This window comes from Dama dama, chromosome 24 (assembly GCF_033118175.1).
Source record: "Dama dama isolate Ldn47 chromosome 24, ASM3311817v1, whole genome shotgun sequence".
Classification (NCBI taxonomy): domain Eukaryota; kingdom Metazoa; phylum Chordata; class Mammalia; order Artiodactyla; family Cervidae; genus Dama; species Dama dama.
The window spans coordinates 56,119,508-56,140,550 of NC_083704.1; the positions used below are offsets into that span (position 1 = coordinate 56,119,508).

Genomic DNA, 21,043 nt, shown 5'->3' on the forward strand with positions numbered 1-21,043 from the left:
GGAACCATAGAGCAGATTTCAGTAACACAGAGAGCACAGTCCAGAAAACAAGAAAAATGAAGCTCTTCACTAATGAGCCCCAACTGCTTCCAGTCTTAAGGATAGAAGGGCCACCTCCACTATTAAGTAATTACACATCTTTGCTTCTAATTGAGAGCTTCCTTCTTTTCTCTGTCCTAAACTCCATGATCCCTCCTAAACAGAAGGGGATGATTTCACCATGAGAGACACGTCTTTCCACCTCATCACAATACTTGCAGTTATCCTGGGATGTGTGGGAAGAAAGGAAATCCTACATGACCCCTTTTCTCTGGAAATGGGACTGATGATGGCCTTATGGACAAAGTGGTGTACTGGGCTATCAGAAAACCCAGTCAAGCCCTGAGGAATGGGACTTGACTGACAGTATCAAAGAGTGCTTCAAAACAAAAAGCTTTTCAAGGCAGAATCTCTATGAAATAACAAACGTTAAGTTAAAGTTCAACTGCTGGCCAAAAACTTTGCTGCATTTTGCTCATTAGTACATTTAACTAGGAATATACCTAGAGACTTAAAAACACGCATGCGCACAAAAGTAACACCTCTGGCTTAACAGTTCTGTTGCAAAAAAACACTCCAACTCCACACTTATAGACTTTTTGTTGGCCATGCCACATGGCATGCGGGATCGTAATTCCCTGACCAGGGATCAAAACTGTGCCCCCTGCAGTGGGAGTATGGAGTCTTAACCACTGGACCACTGGGGAAGTCCCCACAGTTTTTAATACTGTACTACTCCTGTGTCAGTGCGGTAACTGTATGTGGCATTAGTTTAAAAACATCTAAGACAACATTTTAGCAAATCACGATGAGGTGCAAATCCAACGTGACTGGGAGTCTAATGGCGCCTACCCTCCTGCTCCTGCCTGCTATTCCCTCTCATTCTCAAATCGTGGGGGGGTGCGGGTGGAGGGCTGACCTGGGGACGAATCTTTCAGGTCCATAGCAGGTCTGCCCTGATGGCCTCCTCTCCCCCAGGGATGCCGGAAATTTCAGCCGATAGGATATGGTAGCTCAGAGAGAAAACTTCAATACAATATCAACAGTGATACAATTTACTTTAATCAGTTACATTCTATAGATTCTTTCTATCCAAATTAAAAGAAAAAAGGTGGAATTTGAGATTCTGATTTTAAAGAAAATCTGAATATTATACAATCTAAAACATCTAAGTGATTGTTATTGAAGAATCAATACTTTCTTGCTAAGACGTTTTCAGTTAATTTGCTTGTAAATAGACTTGGTTTTGCTTTCAAAAAGCCCCTGATCCTCTCCATGCCAACCAAGGCTCATATGACACTATCTTTTCCTATATAAGTCTTAAAGAATATATATGATGAGATTCAAGATAGGATCTTTTAGAGATACTTTACAGAAAATTTCATAGAAATCTAAAAGAAAATCGCCTTTCCTGTTAAACAGTATTATGTTAGAAACCTTTGTGGTTTAGAGTCTCTCTTAAATAAATAATCTAGAGAAAACTAAAATAATATTATGTCAAGATTTCTTGCATAATGAAACACCACCTAGCTCCAGATAGAGTTACTCTGAGATGATTCAAGGATAGAGAGAGAGTATAATTAAATGATACCCTTCCTCCAAGACAGTCACAAATGGATTTAACACATGCCTTTTGCTTCACAGTGAGGCTGAGCAGGAGACCCACCACTGCTCTGTATGCGTGGCTAAATCAACTTACCTTACAAGAGCAGTGACAGCCTCTGATTTTGTATCCTTTTGAACTGGAGCTGAATTCTCTCTTTGCTATTCCTCATCACGAGGCTGGGCCTCCTCCTGGGAAGTACAATGCTGGGTCACTACAGTGATGGCCCCCACAGGGGAAGAAAGTTGCTCCGGACCATTGAAATTCATCTACTAACTCTAATACACAAAGACAAGTTTTGTTAGTGGCATGAAACACACATCGTACACTTTGGCCTCACTTCAGGACCAGCCATGACCCACTCTATACCCATCAAGTTGTGAGCTGTCCTATACCGGAACCTGTAAGATACCAAGAAATACAATGTCACAGTAAAGAAGGACGTACAGTTCTCAAAGCATTTTCCGCAAGCCCAGAGCAAAACTTGCTTCAGTGGTTAAGACTCCCCTATGACTATACACTTGATCTTAGCCAGAAGGCTGAGAAGCGATCCCCTATGACTATAATAGAAACCTATCTAAGGTAGATAAAGAAGCTCTTTCAGGTTGTGAAAACAAGACTGTTAAGTACCATTTCTATTGGTAAAAGTACCATTTACAAAGTACTTCCACAGACTTTATCTCCCTTAATCTGTTTCCCCTGAGAAGGAAATCGAGGCAGATTTTCCCAGAGAAGTTTACACAACCTGCTCAGGATGCCGTAACTGCCTCAGGGCAGAATGCAAATCGCAGTTAAGGTACTGAGCTCCTAAGTTTTCTATGCTTATACTATACTACTTACTTCCATGATGTCATGCTGTTGCCTACAAGGTCCATGGTTCATTCTTTGAAGACTGTTTTATACTGACATCTTCAAAGGTTGAAAGAGGCAAGAAGGTCCACCTGATAAACTTTGGACCACAATTCCACAAATTAAAAGACTGTGAGAGTAAGTATCTTTTCAAGGTAAGGGGGCAATCTACAAAGCAGAAAATGCAACAAAGGATGTATTTTATGCACCTAAAACAGCTACATAGATAAAGAGCACTATGGAAATCCGAAATACTGTATCAAGGGGGGAATAAAAAAATCTCCCTCCTGGAAACTCCAAGACTTAAGTGTAAATTATAAGATGTAGTCAAGACCCACAATGGCAGTGGAATTATCGCCTTCAAAGAAACTGCAAGGGAAACCAGCAATGTCTCATTTCGCTCTGACCTGTTCAGTTACAACCAAAAACAGGTTGAGAATCTGCAACTGGCCATTTGCAGTCCACTCGCTACAGTGTATGACAAGCCCCTGTGGATGGGGATTGCAAAGTGGACAACCTCCGCCTTGCAAAATCATAATTAAGGTGACCAGAGTTGCTACACGAGGACTAGCCAGACAGCATGCTAACGCCATACTCCTGGCTCAGGGGTTCTGAGGACTCCTGGGACTCCAGATCACTGCAAACAAAGGACCCAACATGCATTAGGTCTTCCCCTGCGAAATGGGGCAAGTCGCCACCAGCAAACAAAGAACATCTCACCCCTTGGCCTCCCCCAGTGACAAGGTCGGTGCAAAAGAGGGCAAACCAGGGGGGCCCGAATGCACCAGGCCTCCTTTTGGACGAACGGTCCAGGCGGCACGGGGGCAGACAAAGGTCCCAGGGCACTCCGGGGGCTTCCTCCAGGCCCTGCCTCGGGGAAACAGAGCATCCCCTGAGGCGGAGGCGTCGTTGCGCCAATGGAGCGGCTTCTCCCGCGGCCCCCGCGGTGCCCCTGGCTACGAGGCCCGCCCCGGCGGACCGGTCTGGCCCCCGCCCCCGCCCCGGCTCCATGGCAACGGCAGGCCGAGGCCTGGCTGCTCAAGGCTCGGCCCGGCCGGCTTCCCGGGCAGGCCTAGGATGCCCGGCCTGCTCCTCAGGCCCGCCCGCTTCTCCGCCCCACTCTCAGCCAAGCCAGCGGTCGGACCCGGACCCCCTCCTCGCGCTGACCACCCCCGGCTGCGGGAAGCTCCTCGGGGGTGGGGGCACGAAAGGGGAGAATTAAAAGCCCAATTCACCTGTTGTTACAGATGTGAAACAAGCCTCGATGCACCGCGCATGAGCCGCGGGCCCCCCCAACCACGGCTGGACTACAACTCCCACCAGCGGTGGCGCGGCCCCTTCCGGGTCCCGTGGCGGAAGTCCCGCCGGCTGCTGGCGCTCGGCGCTCGGCGCCCGGCGCCCCGCGCCACCCCTCCACCCCCACCCCCACCCCCACCCCCACCTTCCGCGCTCGACTCTCGCGTCTTCGCGGCTCTTGAGCAAGGTCCCCCTAGCCTGGGGCTCGTAGTGGCCCCCAGGGCTCACGCCGCAGGGCGGCCAACCCGCGGCGAGACACCCCCCCACCCCCGAAGCCGGGTCCAATGGCGGCCGGGCGAGGCGGGACTTCCGTCAGGGTAGAGCGAAGGGGGCGGGCGCGCGGGGGGCTCTGGGGGCTCCGAGGCGGGGGGGAGTGTGAGCCGCTCGGCTCTCAGAGAGGCTTCGCCTCCGGGCTGTGAGAGCGGGACGACCTTCGGGTCGTCTGCTCGCCCGCCCCGCGCCTCCCGCTGCCAGTGAGGTCACAAGGCTCGAATCAGGGCTGAGCCGGGAACGAAATCCATCCCGCTCCTGGCTCCTGGCTGGAGTCCTGGGCTCCCACCCGCCTTCCTCGCAGCCGCTGGTTGCCACGCCTCTTCTATAGCTTCTCCATCTCCCCCACCCCACTCCCCCTCAGATCTTGTTTCTTCAGGAAGATGATGAGAATTTCTGCCTCACGAGATTGTTACGAGGGTGAAATCTACGTGATGGCGCGTTGGAAGCGGTACTCCGCTAGGGAAAGGACCAGGGGGCCCTTGTAGGGCGGAGTGCTGCTGGGCGGCTGTGAAGGTCACGCCCCCTCCCTCTCCGCCCTCACGGCTCCGAAGTGAGAGAGGGCCTTAAGTTCTGTTCTGTGCAGCCGTCCTCGAAGCGAGGCTCCGCCTGTGTGAGTTCAGTGAATTCCAGCTTCAAAAGGCGAGATCTCAGTGGGGGATAGCTCTGAAGCTGGGTCACCATTTTCAGCTGGAAGGACCTAAAATGTGCTTTTAAGATGTGGCCATATCGCGTTATTTTTGTCCAAACAGTTAAATTCAACAAGTATTTTCTATTATTTACTTTCTCTCTGCGTTGGACAGAAGGGTGAGGGAGGTGAGCATGGAACATCATTCATTTAAATAATTGTTACCTGTTTTGAGCAGGGCGTGGTGCTGTGAGATGTGAGGATGATCCGTGCATGAATATTGATAGAAAGCAGTTGATAAGCAGGTGTAGAGGATACAAAGATCCTGCCCCCAAGAGGCTTAGGGCCTAGTAGAGAAGATGAAAGTAGGCGGCAGGCAAAAAGAAAGTTATAAATGCTGGGGAGGAAGTATAAAGTATTCCAGGATTAGAGAGAACCATGTGAGCAAAGCAGAACACAGGGCAAATCCTTAGAATATTCAGTAATTTTAATGTGCCCAGAGGGCTGGATATGTGAGTGATCTTTAGAGGAGATAGAGCAGAAAAAGTAGAGTTAGGAATGCTACACTAGGATTTTTTAAACTTTTTAAAATTTTGTATTGGAGTATGGCCAATTAATAGTGTGATAGTTTCAGGTGAACACCAAAAGGCCTCAGTCGTACATATACATGTATCCATTCTCTTACACTAGGATTTTTACTTTATTTTTAATCTATTTTTTGGTAAGACATTTTTACAGTTCTAAGTAGGAGAGTAGAATAACTGTTCTATTTTAGGGACATTATTATGGAAGTGTGAGGATAGAGCCAGCTGGAAAAATATTAGCTAGGATACTAAGTAGATGAGTGTAATGAGGGACTAAACTGTGCTCAGCAGTGAAAAAGACAAGACGAGAGGGTGATTGTAGAGCACCAGACTGGTCTCTGGCCGCAGGAGTGTGGAGGGATGACTGAGGTTGTACCCAGGTGACTGGAGGGATTATGTTAATGTGATTAAGTTGGAGGTGATAGATTGAGCCTCATTCAGATTGTGCTTGAAGTGGTGTTGAGAATGTTAAATGACAAAGACATGGTGACTGCTCCAGAGGAAATTCTAGTCTGGAAGAGAGGATGAGAAAAGCATGCAAATAAATCTTAAAAGCTAGAGGAAGCCCTGCAAGAGGTACAAGTGGAATGTTCTAAGCACTTTTCCTTATTGCACATTTTATGTTTCTAGTTTTTTCGCTGAAGGCTTTTTCCTGTTCTTGAGCCTTGGGACTATTCTTAATGAATGGCTGTATCTGGTGAGGCTGATAAAATGACCCATTTTATATCAAGGTGAGTGCCAGTTAGTGTCTGTCTCCCCCCACCTCCCCCCATATTTCACCTCTTATGTCCTAGTCACTGTCTAGTCTTACGCCTTTATCACTGCCTTATTTTCCTTCTCACTGTCCAGTCTCTAGATTTCATTCTTTGCTAACTTCTCTTTCTAGAAACTTCTGCACTTCTTCTGACAGTTTCCTACTTAGGCTTTGCAGCCTTGCTTTGAGCTGTTTGTTTTCCCCTGTATAGTGGCCCTGTTGAGAATAGTGGTGCTGTGAACGTTGGTGTACAAGTATTGGAACACCTGTTTGTTTTCAATTGTTTTGGGTGTATGCGAGGAATAGAATTGCAACTTGTTTTTGTCTTTGTTTTCGGCCATGCCTCACAAGCTTAAGGGGATGCAGGGATCTCAGTTTCCCTGCTAGGGATTGAACCTGGGCCAGGGCCACGACTGTGAAAGCACCAAATCCTGATGACTAGCCCACCGGGGAACTCCCAACTTTGCTTATTTTTAAAAGACAATTAAAACCATGAAACGCTCTTACCATTCTTCCTTCAAGTATTGGTAAGATTTGTTTCCTCTTTCCATCTGGATCTCTGCTTAGATGTTCTCAGAGACAGCTTTCCCAGGCCATTTTATGTATTTATATGTGTATCCTTAGCGTTTCCACCTACAATACAGATCCTTGAGGTCAAGGACTTAATCCTTTGTTCACTACTATTTCCTAAACACATTGCGCAGTGCCTGCTACTGTTCAGAAATAGATACTGAATAAGTGTTGTTGAACAAGGGAGCGTTGTCACGTGGCAAACTGGTTCTAGTTTAGGGAAACAAGCATTCGTATTGGGGGGACGTTAAATAGTGCTTTTTTTAAAAGGGTGGTTTGGCAGAATCAGATTTAAGATGTGTGTGCCTTTGACACGTTTCAGTTCAAAGCGTGTATCTAAGCATAATAATCATGTATGTGTGATAAAATCATTGCTACCTTACACTTAATTTTAAAAATCCCCACATCTCTTATTAGGAAATTAAATAAAGTAGAATATATCTGCAATAGTCTGCTTGGACTGTCAGAACAAAATATCAACGACCAGGTGATTTAAACAACAGAAATTTGTTTTCTTGTAGTTCTGGAGTCTTTAGGGCCAAGATAAGGTGCCGTTAGAGTTGGTTTTTGATGAGATCTCTATTCCCAGCCTGTAGACAGTGTCCTCAGGCTTCCCAGGTGGCGCAGTGGTAAAGAATCTCCTGCCAAAGTAGTAAACGTGGGGTTGATCCCTGGGCCAAGAAGATCCCCTGGAGGAGGAAATGGCAACTCACTCCAGTATTCTTGCCTGGGAAATTCCGTGGACAGAGGAGCCTGGTGGGCTACAGTCCGTGGGGCCGCAAAGAGTTGAACACAACTGAGCACCTAAGCACACAGTGTCCTCACATGGCTTTTCTTCAGTTGCTTGGAGAGAGGTCTCTAGTGTCTCTTCCTCGTATAAAAACACCAGTCCTATCTTACTAGGGCCCCAGCATTAGGGCCTCATTTAACCTGTTACCTCCCTGAGAGCCCAGTCTCTAAACACAGTCACGCTGGGGGTTAAGTGTTCAACTTATAAATTTCAACATATGGACATAATTCAGTCCATAATATCATTAATCAAGGAGGAAGCAGCAATTTAAAAGAATGAATTATATCTAGTGTACAGACATGGAAAATACCCAGGAAATATTGAGTAAAACAAAAAGCAAGTTCTCTACCCAGTATGTTAATGATTCCAAAGTGCATTTTTTATTAATTTTTATTGGAGAATAGTTTACAACATTGTTTCAGTGAATCAATATACATTGAATCACTATAAATATACACATATCTACTCTTTTTTAGATTCTTTTCCCATAGAGGTCATTATAGAGTAGACTTCCCTGTGCTACACAGTAGGTTCTTTTTGTATAATAATATTATTTATGTATTTCTATATATTATATATATTTATATATATATAATATAAATATTATATATATTTATATATCTGACAGGACTTAGCGGTAATTTCAAACATACAAAAGTAAAGAGATAGTGAGTGTTAGGTTAGGCAATCTGCCATGGACCCTCGGCACCCCTGCAAGTTCTTGTTGGGTGTATCAAGAGTGCAAAGCCCTGACTGCTCTTTACCTGGACTGTTTCCCAGGATTGTGTTTTCAGCAAGCTACCTCTACCTTGAGGCAAGAAGTATTGTCTCCCCCATGACAAAGGGCAGACTTAGCTTCTACTTGCTGTAAAAACTCAATCTACCATCCTCAGTATTCCTCTCTGGCAATGGAATCCATTATGTGAGCAGACTATGGTGGTCAACTCTTTGTACTGCACCCAGGGAACTTGGGGCAGAGGTGAGTTTGGGACCTGTTGGAATCTGGCAAGACTCTCTGGCAACTGCTTTTGCTGTGATTAATATCCTTTGTGTCTGACTAAGGAGGCTTGTGTCTTCTGCCAGCTTTGATGAAACTGGTAACAGGGTTGCTACCAGTTCAGCTTCTAAGTAGGTTAAAATTCCAGACCTGTACCTGCCCAGATCCTGACAGTACAGTGAACACCCATGGTCCCCATCTTTCCCACCTAGTTTTAACAGTTATCAACTCAAGGCCAAAACTGTTTCATCTTTAAATCCAAATCATGAAGAAGGAAGTGGCAACCCACTCCAGTATTCTTGCCTGGAAAAGTCCATGGACAGAGGAGCCTGGCGGGCTGCAGTCCATGGGTTTACATGACTGAGCATGTGTGCACGAGGGTGGAGGGAGATGGGTTGGTAGCAATAAACTGGTAGAACTGAAAAAAAAAAAAATCCAAATCAGCCAGTGTCCACCACCCCAGATTCTTTTAATCAGATTATACCATTTCATCTGTAACAATTCCAGGGTGCATCTTTAGAAGACTAATTTTATTCAGAATAATAACAAAACCAGTATCATACTTTAGAAAGCTAGTAAATCCTTAATATCATTTTTATCATTCTTAACTGTAGATTCTTTTGGGTAAATTTTAATCTTATCCCTCTCCTTTGTACCAATATTTTAAGTTTGGTACCACTGCAGCATCAAAACATGATTATAGTTTGTTTATAGATTTATTGATTTTCCATGGGTTAATTTTTTGAGCCTCAAAGTGCAGAAATAGGGGAATTTAGGTAATGAAGTATCACATGTTTTGGTATGCAGTAAACACAAAATCAGTTACTTCAAACAGAAGCTCTAGTTAATGTCATTGGCAAAATTGTACAAGTCAGTTATCCCCAACCTGATAAAATATTTATTGATAAAACTGGAAAGAGAATGTACAGCTACCAGGCTGCTTTTTAGCCATCACTGTTAACCATGGTACTGCCTAAGGACCACCGTTTTTTAAAAAAGTGAATGAAACTGACTTCTTGTCAAGATAGTACACACTTTGATGCTACTCCCTCTGCTCCAAACACATGGTAAAATTAACCAGAAAAGGTTAAAATAACATATCCATATTCAAAAACAAGATAAACAATTTTGTTGACCACGAACACACTGATGTAATCTTGCCTGGCTATGGATTCAGAAATAGAGGCAGTCTGGAGTTTGTAACTTAGAAAGTAATCAGTTGAAGGAATGTGGCTGTGTGGGGCTTGGATTGCAGCTTGCCATTAGGAATTTAGGTAGGGCTCCTTAAACCTAGTATTGGAAAAAATTTCATCCCATCTGTGCATGAAGACATAGTTTATGAAGTTGAATACTTAGGAAGCAGACACAACACTGAATCCAGACCTAAGTCCAGCTACCCTCTCACTTGGTGACTGGATCTCCTGGCTCCCAAATTTCATGGTGCAAACAGAGTCGAAATTACTAATGTTAAGACTTGTTTCTAGTTGGGTTTCCTGGAGGACTGGGTAGAGGTTATCACAAAACCCTCAGGGAAGGAAAGATATTGTGAAATGGGAAACTTTTTCCATTCATGAAGAGCTTAGAGGTTAAGCTTCCAAAGCATACAAGAAAACATAGCCAAAAGAGAAATAACCTACAAAATCAGCATCAAGAAATGAATTCATTGTAATTGAAATGAAAATAATGGAGTGAACTGAAAACTTTTAAGTATGTTTGGAATACTCAGAGACATGAAGGAAAGATACTTTTACTGAAAGAAGAAATTATGAAATAAAAGTGATCAGAAATGAAATGGTAAATGTTTAAAGAACCAGTTAGAAATCCTAGAAATTAAAAATACAGTTACTGAGTAAGCACATCATGAGCAAATACACCAACACTTAGGTTAATAATTACCACCCCTGATTCAGAAGAAGTAAGGTCTTACTCAGGAGGAAGATAAGACAGTGAATAATTTAGGATTTTGTTAGAAATTTTTATTTAGAGTATAAAGGAAATGTAAATATAACTACTAAAGAAATAGAAATATAGTTCTCCAAGACAGTCAAAGAAAAATAAAACTATGAATTGAACAGAAGGCAGAGTATAAGTAAAGAAAAAGCATGGTAAACAGAAAAATAAACATATACACCAAAACATAGCAATAATCACAATGACTGTAAAAGATTCAAACTTTCCTGCTTTTTAGGGTGCCAGTACTGGCCTTTGGGTCTTTTGAGCGGGACATGCAGTTCTTATATTCAACACTAGAGGGCAGCAGGGGTCACTATTCCTTTCCCCACCATACTCGTGCTCTATCGCCTAGTCATGTCCGACTCTTTGTGACCCTGTGGACTGTATAGCCTGCCAGGTTCCTCTGTCCATGGTATTTCTTAGGCAAGAATACTGGAGTGGTTTGCCATTTCCTGTTCCAAGGGATCTTCCTGACCCAGGGATCGAACCCGCATCTCCCTGCGTTGGCAGGTGGATTCTTTACCAGTGAGCCACCCGGGAAGCTCTATTCCTTTCCCCAGAGGACTCACTGTAGTACTTTTGTCAAATTCTCACAAAGCAGGAATGTGTTTGTTTTTAGAGCTTATCTTTCATCTAAGACTCATTACCAGATTTTCTAAAAGTTATGGCGCTTAGAATTTCAGCTTACTCAATATAGTTGCCAAGGATGTATTTAACTGCCTGGTAGATCTAGGAAGCCAGAGTTTTACAGATGGTACTTCTTCATTGATGGGAATTGGTTAGATATTCTGTGAATATGGCTGCGTAGCTACAGAATGAGATTCAAGCAGAGTATGTGTAGCTAGAGAGCCTTAGTAGGATCTTAGGACAAATAGATTTATACAAGACATTATCTTACTGTTGCTGAAGACTATTATGAATCTTTCTGGCTAACAGTTAACCTTGAAAAATCATATGGTTTTTTCACTCTCTGGGTGGTCTCCCAGATAGGATTCTTTTTCTCACCCTTGGCTTTATTTGCTCAAAAGTTTACAGGGCTTGGTCTTAACCTTTGCTAAGGATAAGCAGAGGACCAACAGGGATGCTTAGAAGGGAGCACCTTTCTGCTCTGGCCAATTGTCCAATTTTGCCATTTTCATCTTTACTATATGAATTCTAGTGGTAGTGGCTATTAGTCACTTTCTGCAAGTAATACTTGGTTACTCAGACTGAGTTTGAAACCAGTAATTATGTTTAACTTGTGTTTAAGTAGGCAGTGGCTCATTTTAACTTCATTTAGCTGATGTTGTCACATGAGAACAGAGTAATTTCCTTGTGCTACTAAGACATTAGTGTATTATTGTGGCCCATGATAGATGTCTAATAACTTTATGGAATCAGTATGGATTGGCTACTGGAGTTGTTTCTTTCCAGAGCGACTAACCAAGAGAAAGAACCTTTCAAGTTGAGCTGTGCAATTCACCTTTGTCCAATGGCTTTTCCAGAACTGAACTATGCTATTTGTTCAAGTTTTACAAGACTTAGTGAATGCTCAGAATTTCTACCTTGGGTATGAGTTCTATATATGCAGAAAAACGAAAGGAAATTGAATTTTAAAAGTAAAACTAATGCTGAAATCCTATGGCAGTTTAAAGTATTATTAGAACTGGTAGAAGAATTTCTGGCGCAGTAAGTCAGGAGGATGACAGAGCATCTCTAGGACTGGGAAGCAGTAATAATTAGGGAAGGTGTGGAAAGAACATTCTGGTTGCCTCCAGGTCATGAACTGAGTGGTGCTCTTACAAGGGGTTTACTTTGGTATAATCTGGTGAACCCTACGCTTACGATTTATGTGCATTTTTGTAAGTACATCACACTCCAGTGAAAAAGTTTTAAATTGTTGTTTACTGAATTCCATTTTAACCCAAACTACATTCTAAAGGTCTTCAGTGAAGGAACCTTTTCCAAGTCCCTGGGCTTTACCCTGCCTTGTCAACACTTTAGTTCCTTTGGGTTCCAGGAGGCCTACTGAGCAGTGACTCCTCCCCAGTTTCTTCCAACTAAGACTCACTGGGCGTCTAGAAGTGATGTTACCACTATCTTTCTGAATATAGTCTAGTGTATGTTTTATGTTTCAATGTCACTGTCTTCTGTGTCTTTATTAGAGAATGAGACTGGTAGTGACCTTGAAGTCATAACTCTGGTCAGCACCTTAACAAATTATTAAACCTGGTTTTAACTTTATAAAGATATTATCCTTATTGTTATATCAAAAACTTGTCATAAGGCTTAGACTACAGTGCGAAGTATATCTAAGTATATTTTTTTTAATTTTGAAATAATTTCACTAACAGAAAAATTTAAAGAATAGTGCAAAGAAGTCCTGTATGTCCTTTACGAATTTCCCTTCTTGTTGACGTTTCGTCACATACCTATATTCTTTGTATTTTCTTTTTATTTTTCATGCTTATTTCTGGATATTTCTTTTGATTTTCCACTTACCCAGCTGTATCTAGTTTGCTATTAAAACTCCCCATTGGGGGTCTTCCTGGCAGTTAAGACTGCATGCTCCCAATGTAGGGGGGGCACAGGTTTGAAGCCTGGTTGGCATGCAGCCAAAAAAACCCAGAAGAGTAAAAGTACGCATCAACTTATAATTGCAATTGTTGTGTTTTTTGACTTTAGTATTCCTATTTGCTTCTTTTCAAATCTGTTAGGCTCTTTTTTGCTTCCCTCGTGGCTCAGATGGTTAAAAAAAAAAAATCCGCCTGGATTGAGAAGATCCCCTGGGGAAGGGAATGGCAACCCACTCCATTATTTTTGCCTGGAGAATCCCATGGAATGAGGAGCCTGGCGGGCTACAGCCCATGGGATCCCAGAGCCGGACATGACTGAGCGACTGACACACACGTGCTCTTTTTTTGTTTGATGGTATTAGTATCTAGTTCTTTCCTGAAATTTAGAATCTCCTCTTTCCTCTCTTTAAGTTAGATTACTTAATTTTAGTCTGTGTTTGACCGTCACATTATTTACAGCCCCCGAAGGACTGAAAAAGTGCCTCTGGCTCTTGACACCTCATGCCAGGCTGCTCTCTTCTTGGAGAGACTTTCCTCCTTTGACTCAGGCTCCAATCAAACATGCCAAGCAGCTCTCCCACGTGAAAACCCTTCTCGCTCCACCTAGGCTATGCTCTCTGCATTCTGAGCACCCTCCTTGCCACGTGTGGGACCTCATAGCCTGTGCTGGGTTGCCCCCCCTGCCCACGGACGCCCTCGTAACCCTTCTTGGACTGTAACCCCCGGAAGGCACAGGCCCTCAATCATTTCTCGCCAGACTCAACCCACTCTGGGCTGCTCTAGCCCCCTTCCCCACGCGAGCAGTTGCTCACCTGGTGTGTTAGTCAAGTGTTAGTCGCTCAGTCGTGTCTGACTCTTTGCGACCCCATGGACTGTAGCCCGCCAGGCTCCTCTGTCCATTCTGGAGTGGGTTGCCATTTCCTATTCCAGGGGATCTTCCCAACCCAGGGATCAAACCTGGGTCTCCCACATTGCAGGCAGATTCTTTACCCTCTGAGCCACCAGGAAAGCCCAAAGCTTGTGGAATAAAATTTTCAGGATAGGAAGGGAATGGGAAGGAGAGAAACCTTTAGTTTTAAAAAAAATCTAATCTGAAATTTTTGCATGTAAGTGAAGCCTTTTATTTCTAGTAAGTTTAATGCAATTATTTCTAGTAAGTTTAATGCAATTGCTAATAAATTTTGGGCTGGCCCTGCCATTTAGTTTTCTGTTTTTCATTTGTCCCTATACTCAATTCCAGTATTTTATTGCTTATTATTTATTTTCTAATTCTAACTGTGGATGACATGCAAGTCTCAGCTGGTTCACTAGAAACTAAACATGTATCTTTAATTTGTCAAATATTAATGGTAATCAATATGTTTACATTCCTTCTTAGACTACTACCATTTCTCCACTTGCAACTTGCCTACCTTTTTTGTTAAGTATTTAAATTCTATCTTTTAAAACCACACAAGACACTCTTCTTTTTAAGAGAGTTATCCAGTAAATATTGAGAGTTACCCACTATTTACGACTTCTTTGCTCTTCATTCCGTTTTTGCAAATCAGGAATCATTTTTCTTCTGTCTGATGTATATCCTTTAGGATTTCTGCAGTTTTACTACAGTGAGCATAAATGAGAATTTCTTTGTATTTACCATGCTTGGGATTTGTTAGGCTTCTTGAATCTATGAATATCTGTTGTCATTTTTACATAACTTTCAATCATCATTTAGCAATTGCCTCTACTCTGTCTCATCCTCTGAGCCTCAACTTACATGTATATTTGAACACTGTATCTTCTTTCTTACCCTGTCTTTCCCTTGCCTCATACCTCCCATTTTTTCATCTTTCTAAACTTCAAGACTTATTTCTTCTGACTTAGCTCCCTAGTTCATTGATCCGTTGGTTGTGTCCAGTCTAGTCTTCAACATGTCCAGTGAGCTTTTACTTTCATTTATTATATTTTCTCATTGGCTCTTTTTCAAACCTGTCACTTCTCATAGTTTTCTGATTTCCAGATGAAACTTTCAAACTTACCTTTTACTTCTTAAAAATAAGCATAGTGAATCTTAAAAAAAAAAAAGAGAGAAAAAAAAGAAAAAAAATAAGCATAGTGAATCTTAAACTAATAAAATTTATATGTTAATTGTATCTCAATAAAGCTTAGGGGGAAAAAAGTGAAAAAAGTTAGTAGTTTTATGGACTTATATGTAATAAACTTAATATTTGAAGTCCCTGTCGATCTGTTTTTTCCAAATTTTTTATTGTGATAAAATACACATAAAATTTGCCATGTTAACAAGTTTTGTAATTTTTAATTTTTTTTAACAAGGTTGATTTTGCATCAATCCATTCTTTTTTTAAAAAAAGATTTATCTAATTTCTTTTTTTTTGGCTGTGGTGGGTGTTCACTGTTGCACGCAGGCTTTCTCTAGTTGCAGCAAACAGGGGCTACTCTCCAGTTGCGGTGCTTGGGCTTCTCATTGTGGTGGCTTCTCTTGTTGCAAATCATGGGCTCTAGGCTTATGGGCGTCAGTAGTTGCAGTACATGGATTCAATAGCTGTGGCACATACGCTTAGTTGCTCCCTGGCCCATGGAATCTTCCGGACCAAGGATTGAACCCATGTCCCCTGCATTGCAAGGCAGATTCTGAATCACTGGACCATCAGGGAAATCCTTAATTTTTATTTTTTCAATTGAGATATAATTGCCATATTAATTTCAGGTGTACATAATTCAGTATTTGTAGGCATTGCAAAATGACCACAACAATTAATATTCATCATTTACACAGTTGTAAAATTTTTTTCTTGTTATAAGAACTTTTTAAGAAAATATTTATTTATTACTTATTTTGGCTGCACCACGTCTTAGTTGCAGCACATAGGATCTTCAGTCTTGGTTGCAGCATGTAAACTCTTAGTTGCAGTATGCAAGATCTTTAGTTGCAGCATGTGGGATCTAGTTCCCTGATCAGGGATTGAACCCCGGCCCCCTACATAGGGAACACAAAGTCGTAGCCACTGGACCGCCAAGAAAGTCCCTTGATTTGAGAACTTTTAAAGTCTACTATCACCGACTCAATGGACATGAGTTTGAGTAAACTTTGGGAGTTGGCAATGGACAGGGAAGCCTGGTGTGCTGCAGTCCATGGGGTTGCAAAGAGTTGGACACGACTGAGCAACTGGACTGAAGATCTACTATCTTAGCAACTTTCAAATATGTAATACAGTATTATTAAGTATAGTCACAATGCTGTACATTACATTCCCCATGACTTATTTATTTTAAAACTTGAACTGTGTGCCTTTTGACCCTCTTCATCTATTTCTCCAATCCCCCACCCTCCACCTCTTGCAACTACCTGTCTCTCCTCTGTCTTTAAGCTTGTATTTATTTTTGTTTTTTAGACTCCACACATAAGGGACCATCACGTGGTATCTTTCTCTGTCAGACTTATTTCCCTTAGGCATCTGAACCATTTTTAAGTGTACAGTTTGGTGATATTAATTACATTCATTATGTTATACAGCCATTACCCCATCTGTCTCCATATACCTTTTCATCTTATAAAATTGAAACTCTGTAGTCATTAAACTGTGGAAAATTCTTAAAGAGATGGGAATACCAGACCATCTGACCTGTCTCTTGAGAAACCTGTATGCAGATCAGGAAGCAACAGTTAGAACTGGACATGGAACAGAGTGGTTCCAAATAGGAAAAGGAGTACGTCAGGGCTGTATATTGTCACTCTGCTTATTTAACTTATATGCAGAGTACATCATGAGAAACACTGGGCTGGAAGAAGCACAAGCTGGAATCAAGATTGCTGGGAGAAATATGAATAACCTCAGATATGCAGATGGCACCACCCTTATGGCAGAAAGTGAAGGTGAACTTAAAAAGCCTCGAGGAAAGTGAAGGAGGAGGGTGAAAAAGTTGGCTTAAAGCTCAACATTCAGAAAACTAAGATCATGGCATCTGGTCCCATCGCTTCATGGGAAATAGATGGGGAAACACTGCAAACATTGTCAGACTTTATTTTTTGGGGACTCCAAAATCACTATAGATGATGATTGCAATCATGAAATTAAAAGACGCTTACTCCTTGGAAGGAAAATTATGACCAACCTGGATAGCATATTTAAAAGTAGAGACATTACTTTGCCAACAAAGGTCCATCTAGTCAAGGCTATGGTTTTTCCAGTGGTCATGTATCGATGTGAGAGTTGGACTGTGAAGAAAGCTGAGGGCTGAAGTATTGATGCTTTTGAACTGACTGATGTTGAAGCTGAAACTCCAATACTTTGGCCACCTCATGCGAAGTGTTGACTCATTGGAAAAGACCCTAATGCTGGGAGGGATTGGGGGCAGGAGGAGAAGGGGATGACAGAGGATGAGATGGCTGGATGGCATCACTGACTTTATGGACATGGGTTTGGGTAGACTCCAGGAGTTGGTGATGGACAGGGAGGCCTGGTGTGCTGCGATTCATGGGGTCACAAAGAGTAAGACACGACTGAGCAACTGAACTGAACTCATTAAACAGTAACTCCCCATTTTCCCTCTCCCTAATCCCTAGCAATGACCATTCTACTGTCTGTCTTTATGATTTTGACTACTCTAAGTACCTCATATAAGTAGAATCATACATATCTTTTTGTGACTGTTGTATTTCATTTAGTGTGATATCCTCAAAGTTCATCCATGTTGCAGCATATATCAGAATCATTTTCCTTTTAAAACTCAACAATATTCCATTGTATGTATCACACTTTTTTTGGCTACTGTGAATCATGCTCTTGTGTATGTGGTTGTACAAATATTTCTTTAAGACCTTGCTTTCAATTCTTGTGGGTGTATACCTGGAAGTAGTATTGTTGGATTGTATGGTAATTCTGTTCTTAATTTTTTGAGGAATCATCATACTGTTTTCCTGGAGAAGGAAATGGCAACCCACTCCAGTGTTCTTGCCTGGAGAATCCCAAGGATAGAGGAGCCTGGTGGGCTGCAGTCTATGGGGTTGCACAGAGTTGGACACAACTGAAGTGACTTAGCAGCAGCAGCAGCATACTGTTTTCCATAGTGAGTGTAATGCTTTACATTCTCACCAACAGTACACAAGGGTTCCAATTTCTCCTCATCCTTGTCAATACTTATTATTTTTAATAGTGGCCATCTTAATGGATATGAGGCAGTACATCATTGTATGTTTGGTTTTCATTTCTCTAATGTTTAAAGATGTTGAAAATCTTTTCATGTGCTTATTATCCATTTGTATATTTTCCTTGGAGAACTATCTGATCATTTCCTTTGTCAATTTTTGAATTTGTTGTTGAGTTTTAGGAGTCCACTATATATCCTGGATAAAAATCCTTTATCATGCATGCGTGCTAAGTCACGTCAGTTGTGTCTGTTTCTTTGTGACCCTATGGACTGTAGCCCACCAGGCTCCTCTGTCTATGGGATTTTCCCACTCTACGGGTCACCTTTTTACTCTGTTGATATTCTTTTGATGCAGAATTTTAAAATTTTTCATTAAGTCCAATTTGTCTACTTTTTCTTTTGTTGCCTGTGCCTCTGATGTCACATTCAAGAAATCATTGCCTTTGGTGTCATAAGAAATCATTGTCAAACCCAGTCATGAAGTTTTTACCCTGTGTTTTCTCCTAGTAATAGTTTTATTTCTGACACTGAGGTTTTTGATCCATTGTGAATTAATTTTTGTATATAGTGTGAGGTAAGGGTCCAATTTCATTCTTTTGCATATAGTTAATCTGGTTTAACCAGTCCCAATTGTTGAAAAGATTGCCCTTTCCCCATTGAAAGGTCTTGGCATGCTTATCAAAAGATCACTTGACCGTACATGCAAAGTTTGTTCCTGGGCTTTCTATTCTTTCCATTGATCTATATGTCTGTCTTAGTGCCAGTACTATAGTGCTTTGATTAGTTTTGAATTCAGGAAGTTGAGTTCTCCAACTTTGTTCTTTTTTTTCAACATTTTTTGGTTTTATTTTTCTTTTTAATTTTACATTCTATTGATAAAATTATGTTTAGTATAGGTTTTTGTATTCCTTCAAAAAACATCCCCGGGATTTTAATAGAGCTTGTATTGAATCTATAGATTTCTTTGGGTAGTGCTGATATTTTAAAATTATTAGGTCTTCCATCTATGAACAAGGAATATGTTTCCATTTGTGTTTTAAATTCTCTCAGCAATATTTTATAGTTTTCATTGTATAATTATTTTACCTGCTTGGTTAATTCCTAAGTGTTTTATTGTTTTTGGTTCCATTGGAAATGAAATTGTTGTAATTTCCTTTTTAGATAGCTCGTTATTCATATACAGAAATGCCACTGATTTTTTGTGTGTTGATTTTGCATCCTGCTACCTTGATGAAATCATGTATTAGTCATACAAGATTTTTAAAAATAGAATCTTTAGGGTTTTCTATGTATACAATCATATCACCTGCAAACAGAGATATCTTATTTCTCTCTTAAATTTGGATGCTTTTTCTTTTCCTTGACTAATTGTTCTGACTAGAACTTCCAGTACTATGTTGAATACAAGTGGTAAAAGCAGGCATCTCTACCTTTCTCTTGATCTTAGAGGAAAACGTTCATTCACCATTGAGTATGATATTCACTGTAGGCTTCTCTTACATGGTTTTGATTATATTTAATACTGAGATAGTTTCCTTCTATTCCTAGTTTTTGAGTGTGTGCCTTTTTTAAATATGAAAATGTGTTCAATTATGTCAAATGATTTTTCTCCATCTATAGAGATAATCGGAGAAGGCAATGGCACCCCACTCCAGTACTCTTGCCTGGAAAATCCCATGGACAGAGGAGCCTGGTGGGCTGCAGTCCATGGGGTTGTGAAGAGTTGGACACGACTGAGCGACTTCACTTTCACTTTTCACTTTCATGCATTGGAAAAGGAAATGGCAACCCACTCCAGTGTTCTTGCCTGGAGAATCCCAGGGACAGGGGAGCCTGGTGGGCTGCCATCTATGGGGTCACACAGAGTCGGACACAACTGCAGCGACTTAGCAGCAGCAGCAGCATAGAGATGATCATGTGTTTTTTTCCCTTTATTTTCTTAATGTGGTGTATTACATTGATTGATTTCTGTATGCTGAACCACCTTGCATTCCAGGAATAAATCTCCCTTGGTGTTTAATCCTTGTAATATACTGCTGAATTTCGTTTGCCAGTATTTAGTTTAGGATTTTTTCATCAGTGTTCATAAGTGATATTTATTGTAGTAACCTTATCTGTTTTGGGGATCAAGTTAATGCTGGACTCATAGAATGAGTCTAGAGGTGTTCCTTCCCTTCAGTTTTTTGGGGAACGTTTGAGAAGGGTTAATATTAGTTGTTCTTTAAATGTTTAGTAGAGTTCACCATTGAAGCCATCAAAATGTCTAGGCTTTTCTTTCTTTTTTTTTTTTAGGCTTTTCTTTGTTGGGAGTTTTTCAGTTTTTTTTTTTTTTTTTAATCTCTCTTTTCTTAGTTTCTTTTTGTTGGAAGGTTTTTTGAAATAATAGTTTCAGTGTTGACCAGACTGCTTTTAAAAACCATCTAATAAAATGTTACATAACCTATTCCTCAGAGCTTTTATATTATTTCTCAACTTAAATATTAACACATTTATTTGAATTGAAAAATGAAGTAAAATTTTCTCTGACAAAAACAATTTTTTTCCCAACTGAGTTGACAATAAGACTGACTTTGTTAATTAGGTAATATGACAGACATTTCGCATAAACTACATGAGCTAAATTTGTGGCCCTAAGGTCTAGATGAACATATACCTAATCTTTAGTATACCTAATATACCAATATACCTAATCCTCTAGTAAAATAAAAGCTTGATGAAGCAAGCAATACTGTAATATTCTCAAGCAGATCTGAGTAAGTTGACTTAATGGAGATGCTTCTAAGCTAAAGGTAATATGTGTATTAGTCTTTGTCAGGAGTCTTTAACAAAATACAGCGCAGACTCAATCTGGCTTGCCACTGTGCTTAAAAAAATTTCTTTTTTTCGTGGTAAATATATAATAAAATTTACCATTTTATCCACTTTTGGGTACACAATTCAGTGACATTAAGTACAACCACAGTGTTACACAACCATCACTACCATCCATCTCCTAAAGTTTTTC

The 21,043-nt window shown here is 41.1% G+C and overlaps 1 protein-coding gene and 1 long non-coding RNA gene across 9 annotated transcripts in view; one reads left to right on the forward strand and one right to left on the reverse strand.

The window, feature by feature from the left end:
• Window positions 1-3,842, reverse strand: part of DHX30 (DExH-box helicase 30) — a 28,410-nt gene extending 24,568 nt beyond the window's left edge. For 2 of the 8 annotated variants that reach the window (XM_061128723.1, XM_061128714.1), the window contains exons 1-3: window positions 3,727-3,819; window positions 1,739-1,920; window positions 959-1,065 (exon numbers count right to left, since the gene is read on the reverse strand). Coding sequence is in view for 4 of the 8 variants with exons in the window: in XM_061128714.1 (XP_060984697.1) it covers window positions 959-983 (25 nt within the window). In the remaining 4 variants the exon portion in view is untranslated. Of the gene's footprint in view, window positions 1-958; window positions 1,066-1,738; window positions 1,921-2,482; window positions 2,592-3,726 lie in introns of all 8 variants that reach the window. The other 6 variants (XM_061128717.1, XM_061128716.1, XM_061128715.1 and 3 more) reach the window with 6 other exon arrangements.
• Window positions 3,843-4,069: 227 nt separating this feature from the next.
• LOC133045994 (uncharacterized) lies at window positions 4,070-20,340 on the forward strand. The gene is made up of 3 exons (XR_009690385.1): window positions 4,070-4,873; window positions 5,900-6,000; window positions 19,660-20,340. It is a non-coding gene; the product is annotated as an uncharacterized LOC133045994 (long non-coding RNA).
• Window positions 20,341-21,043: the final 703 nt, after the last annotated feature.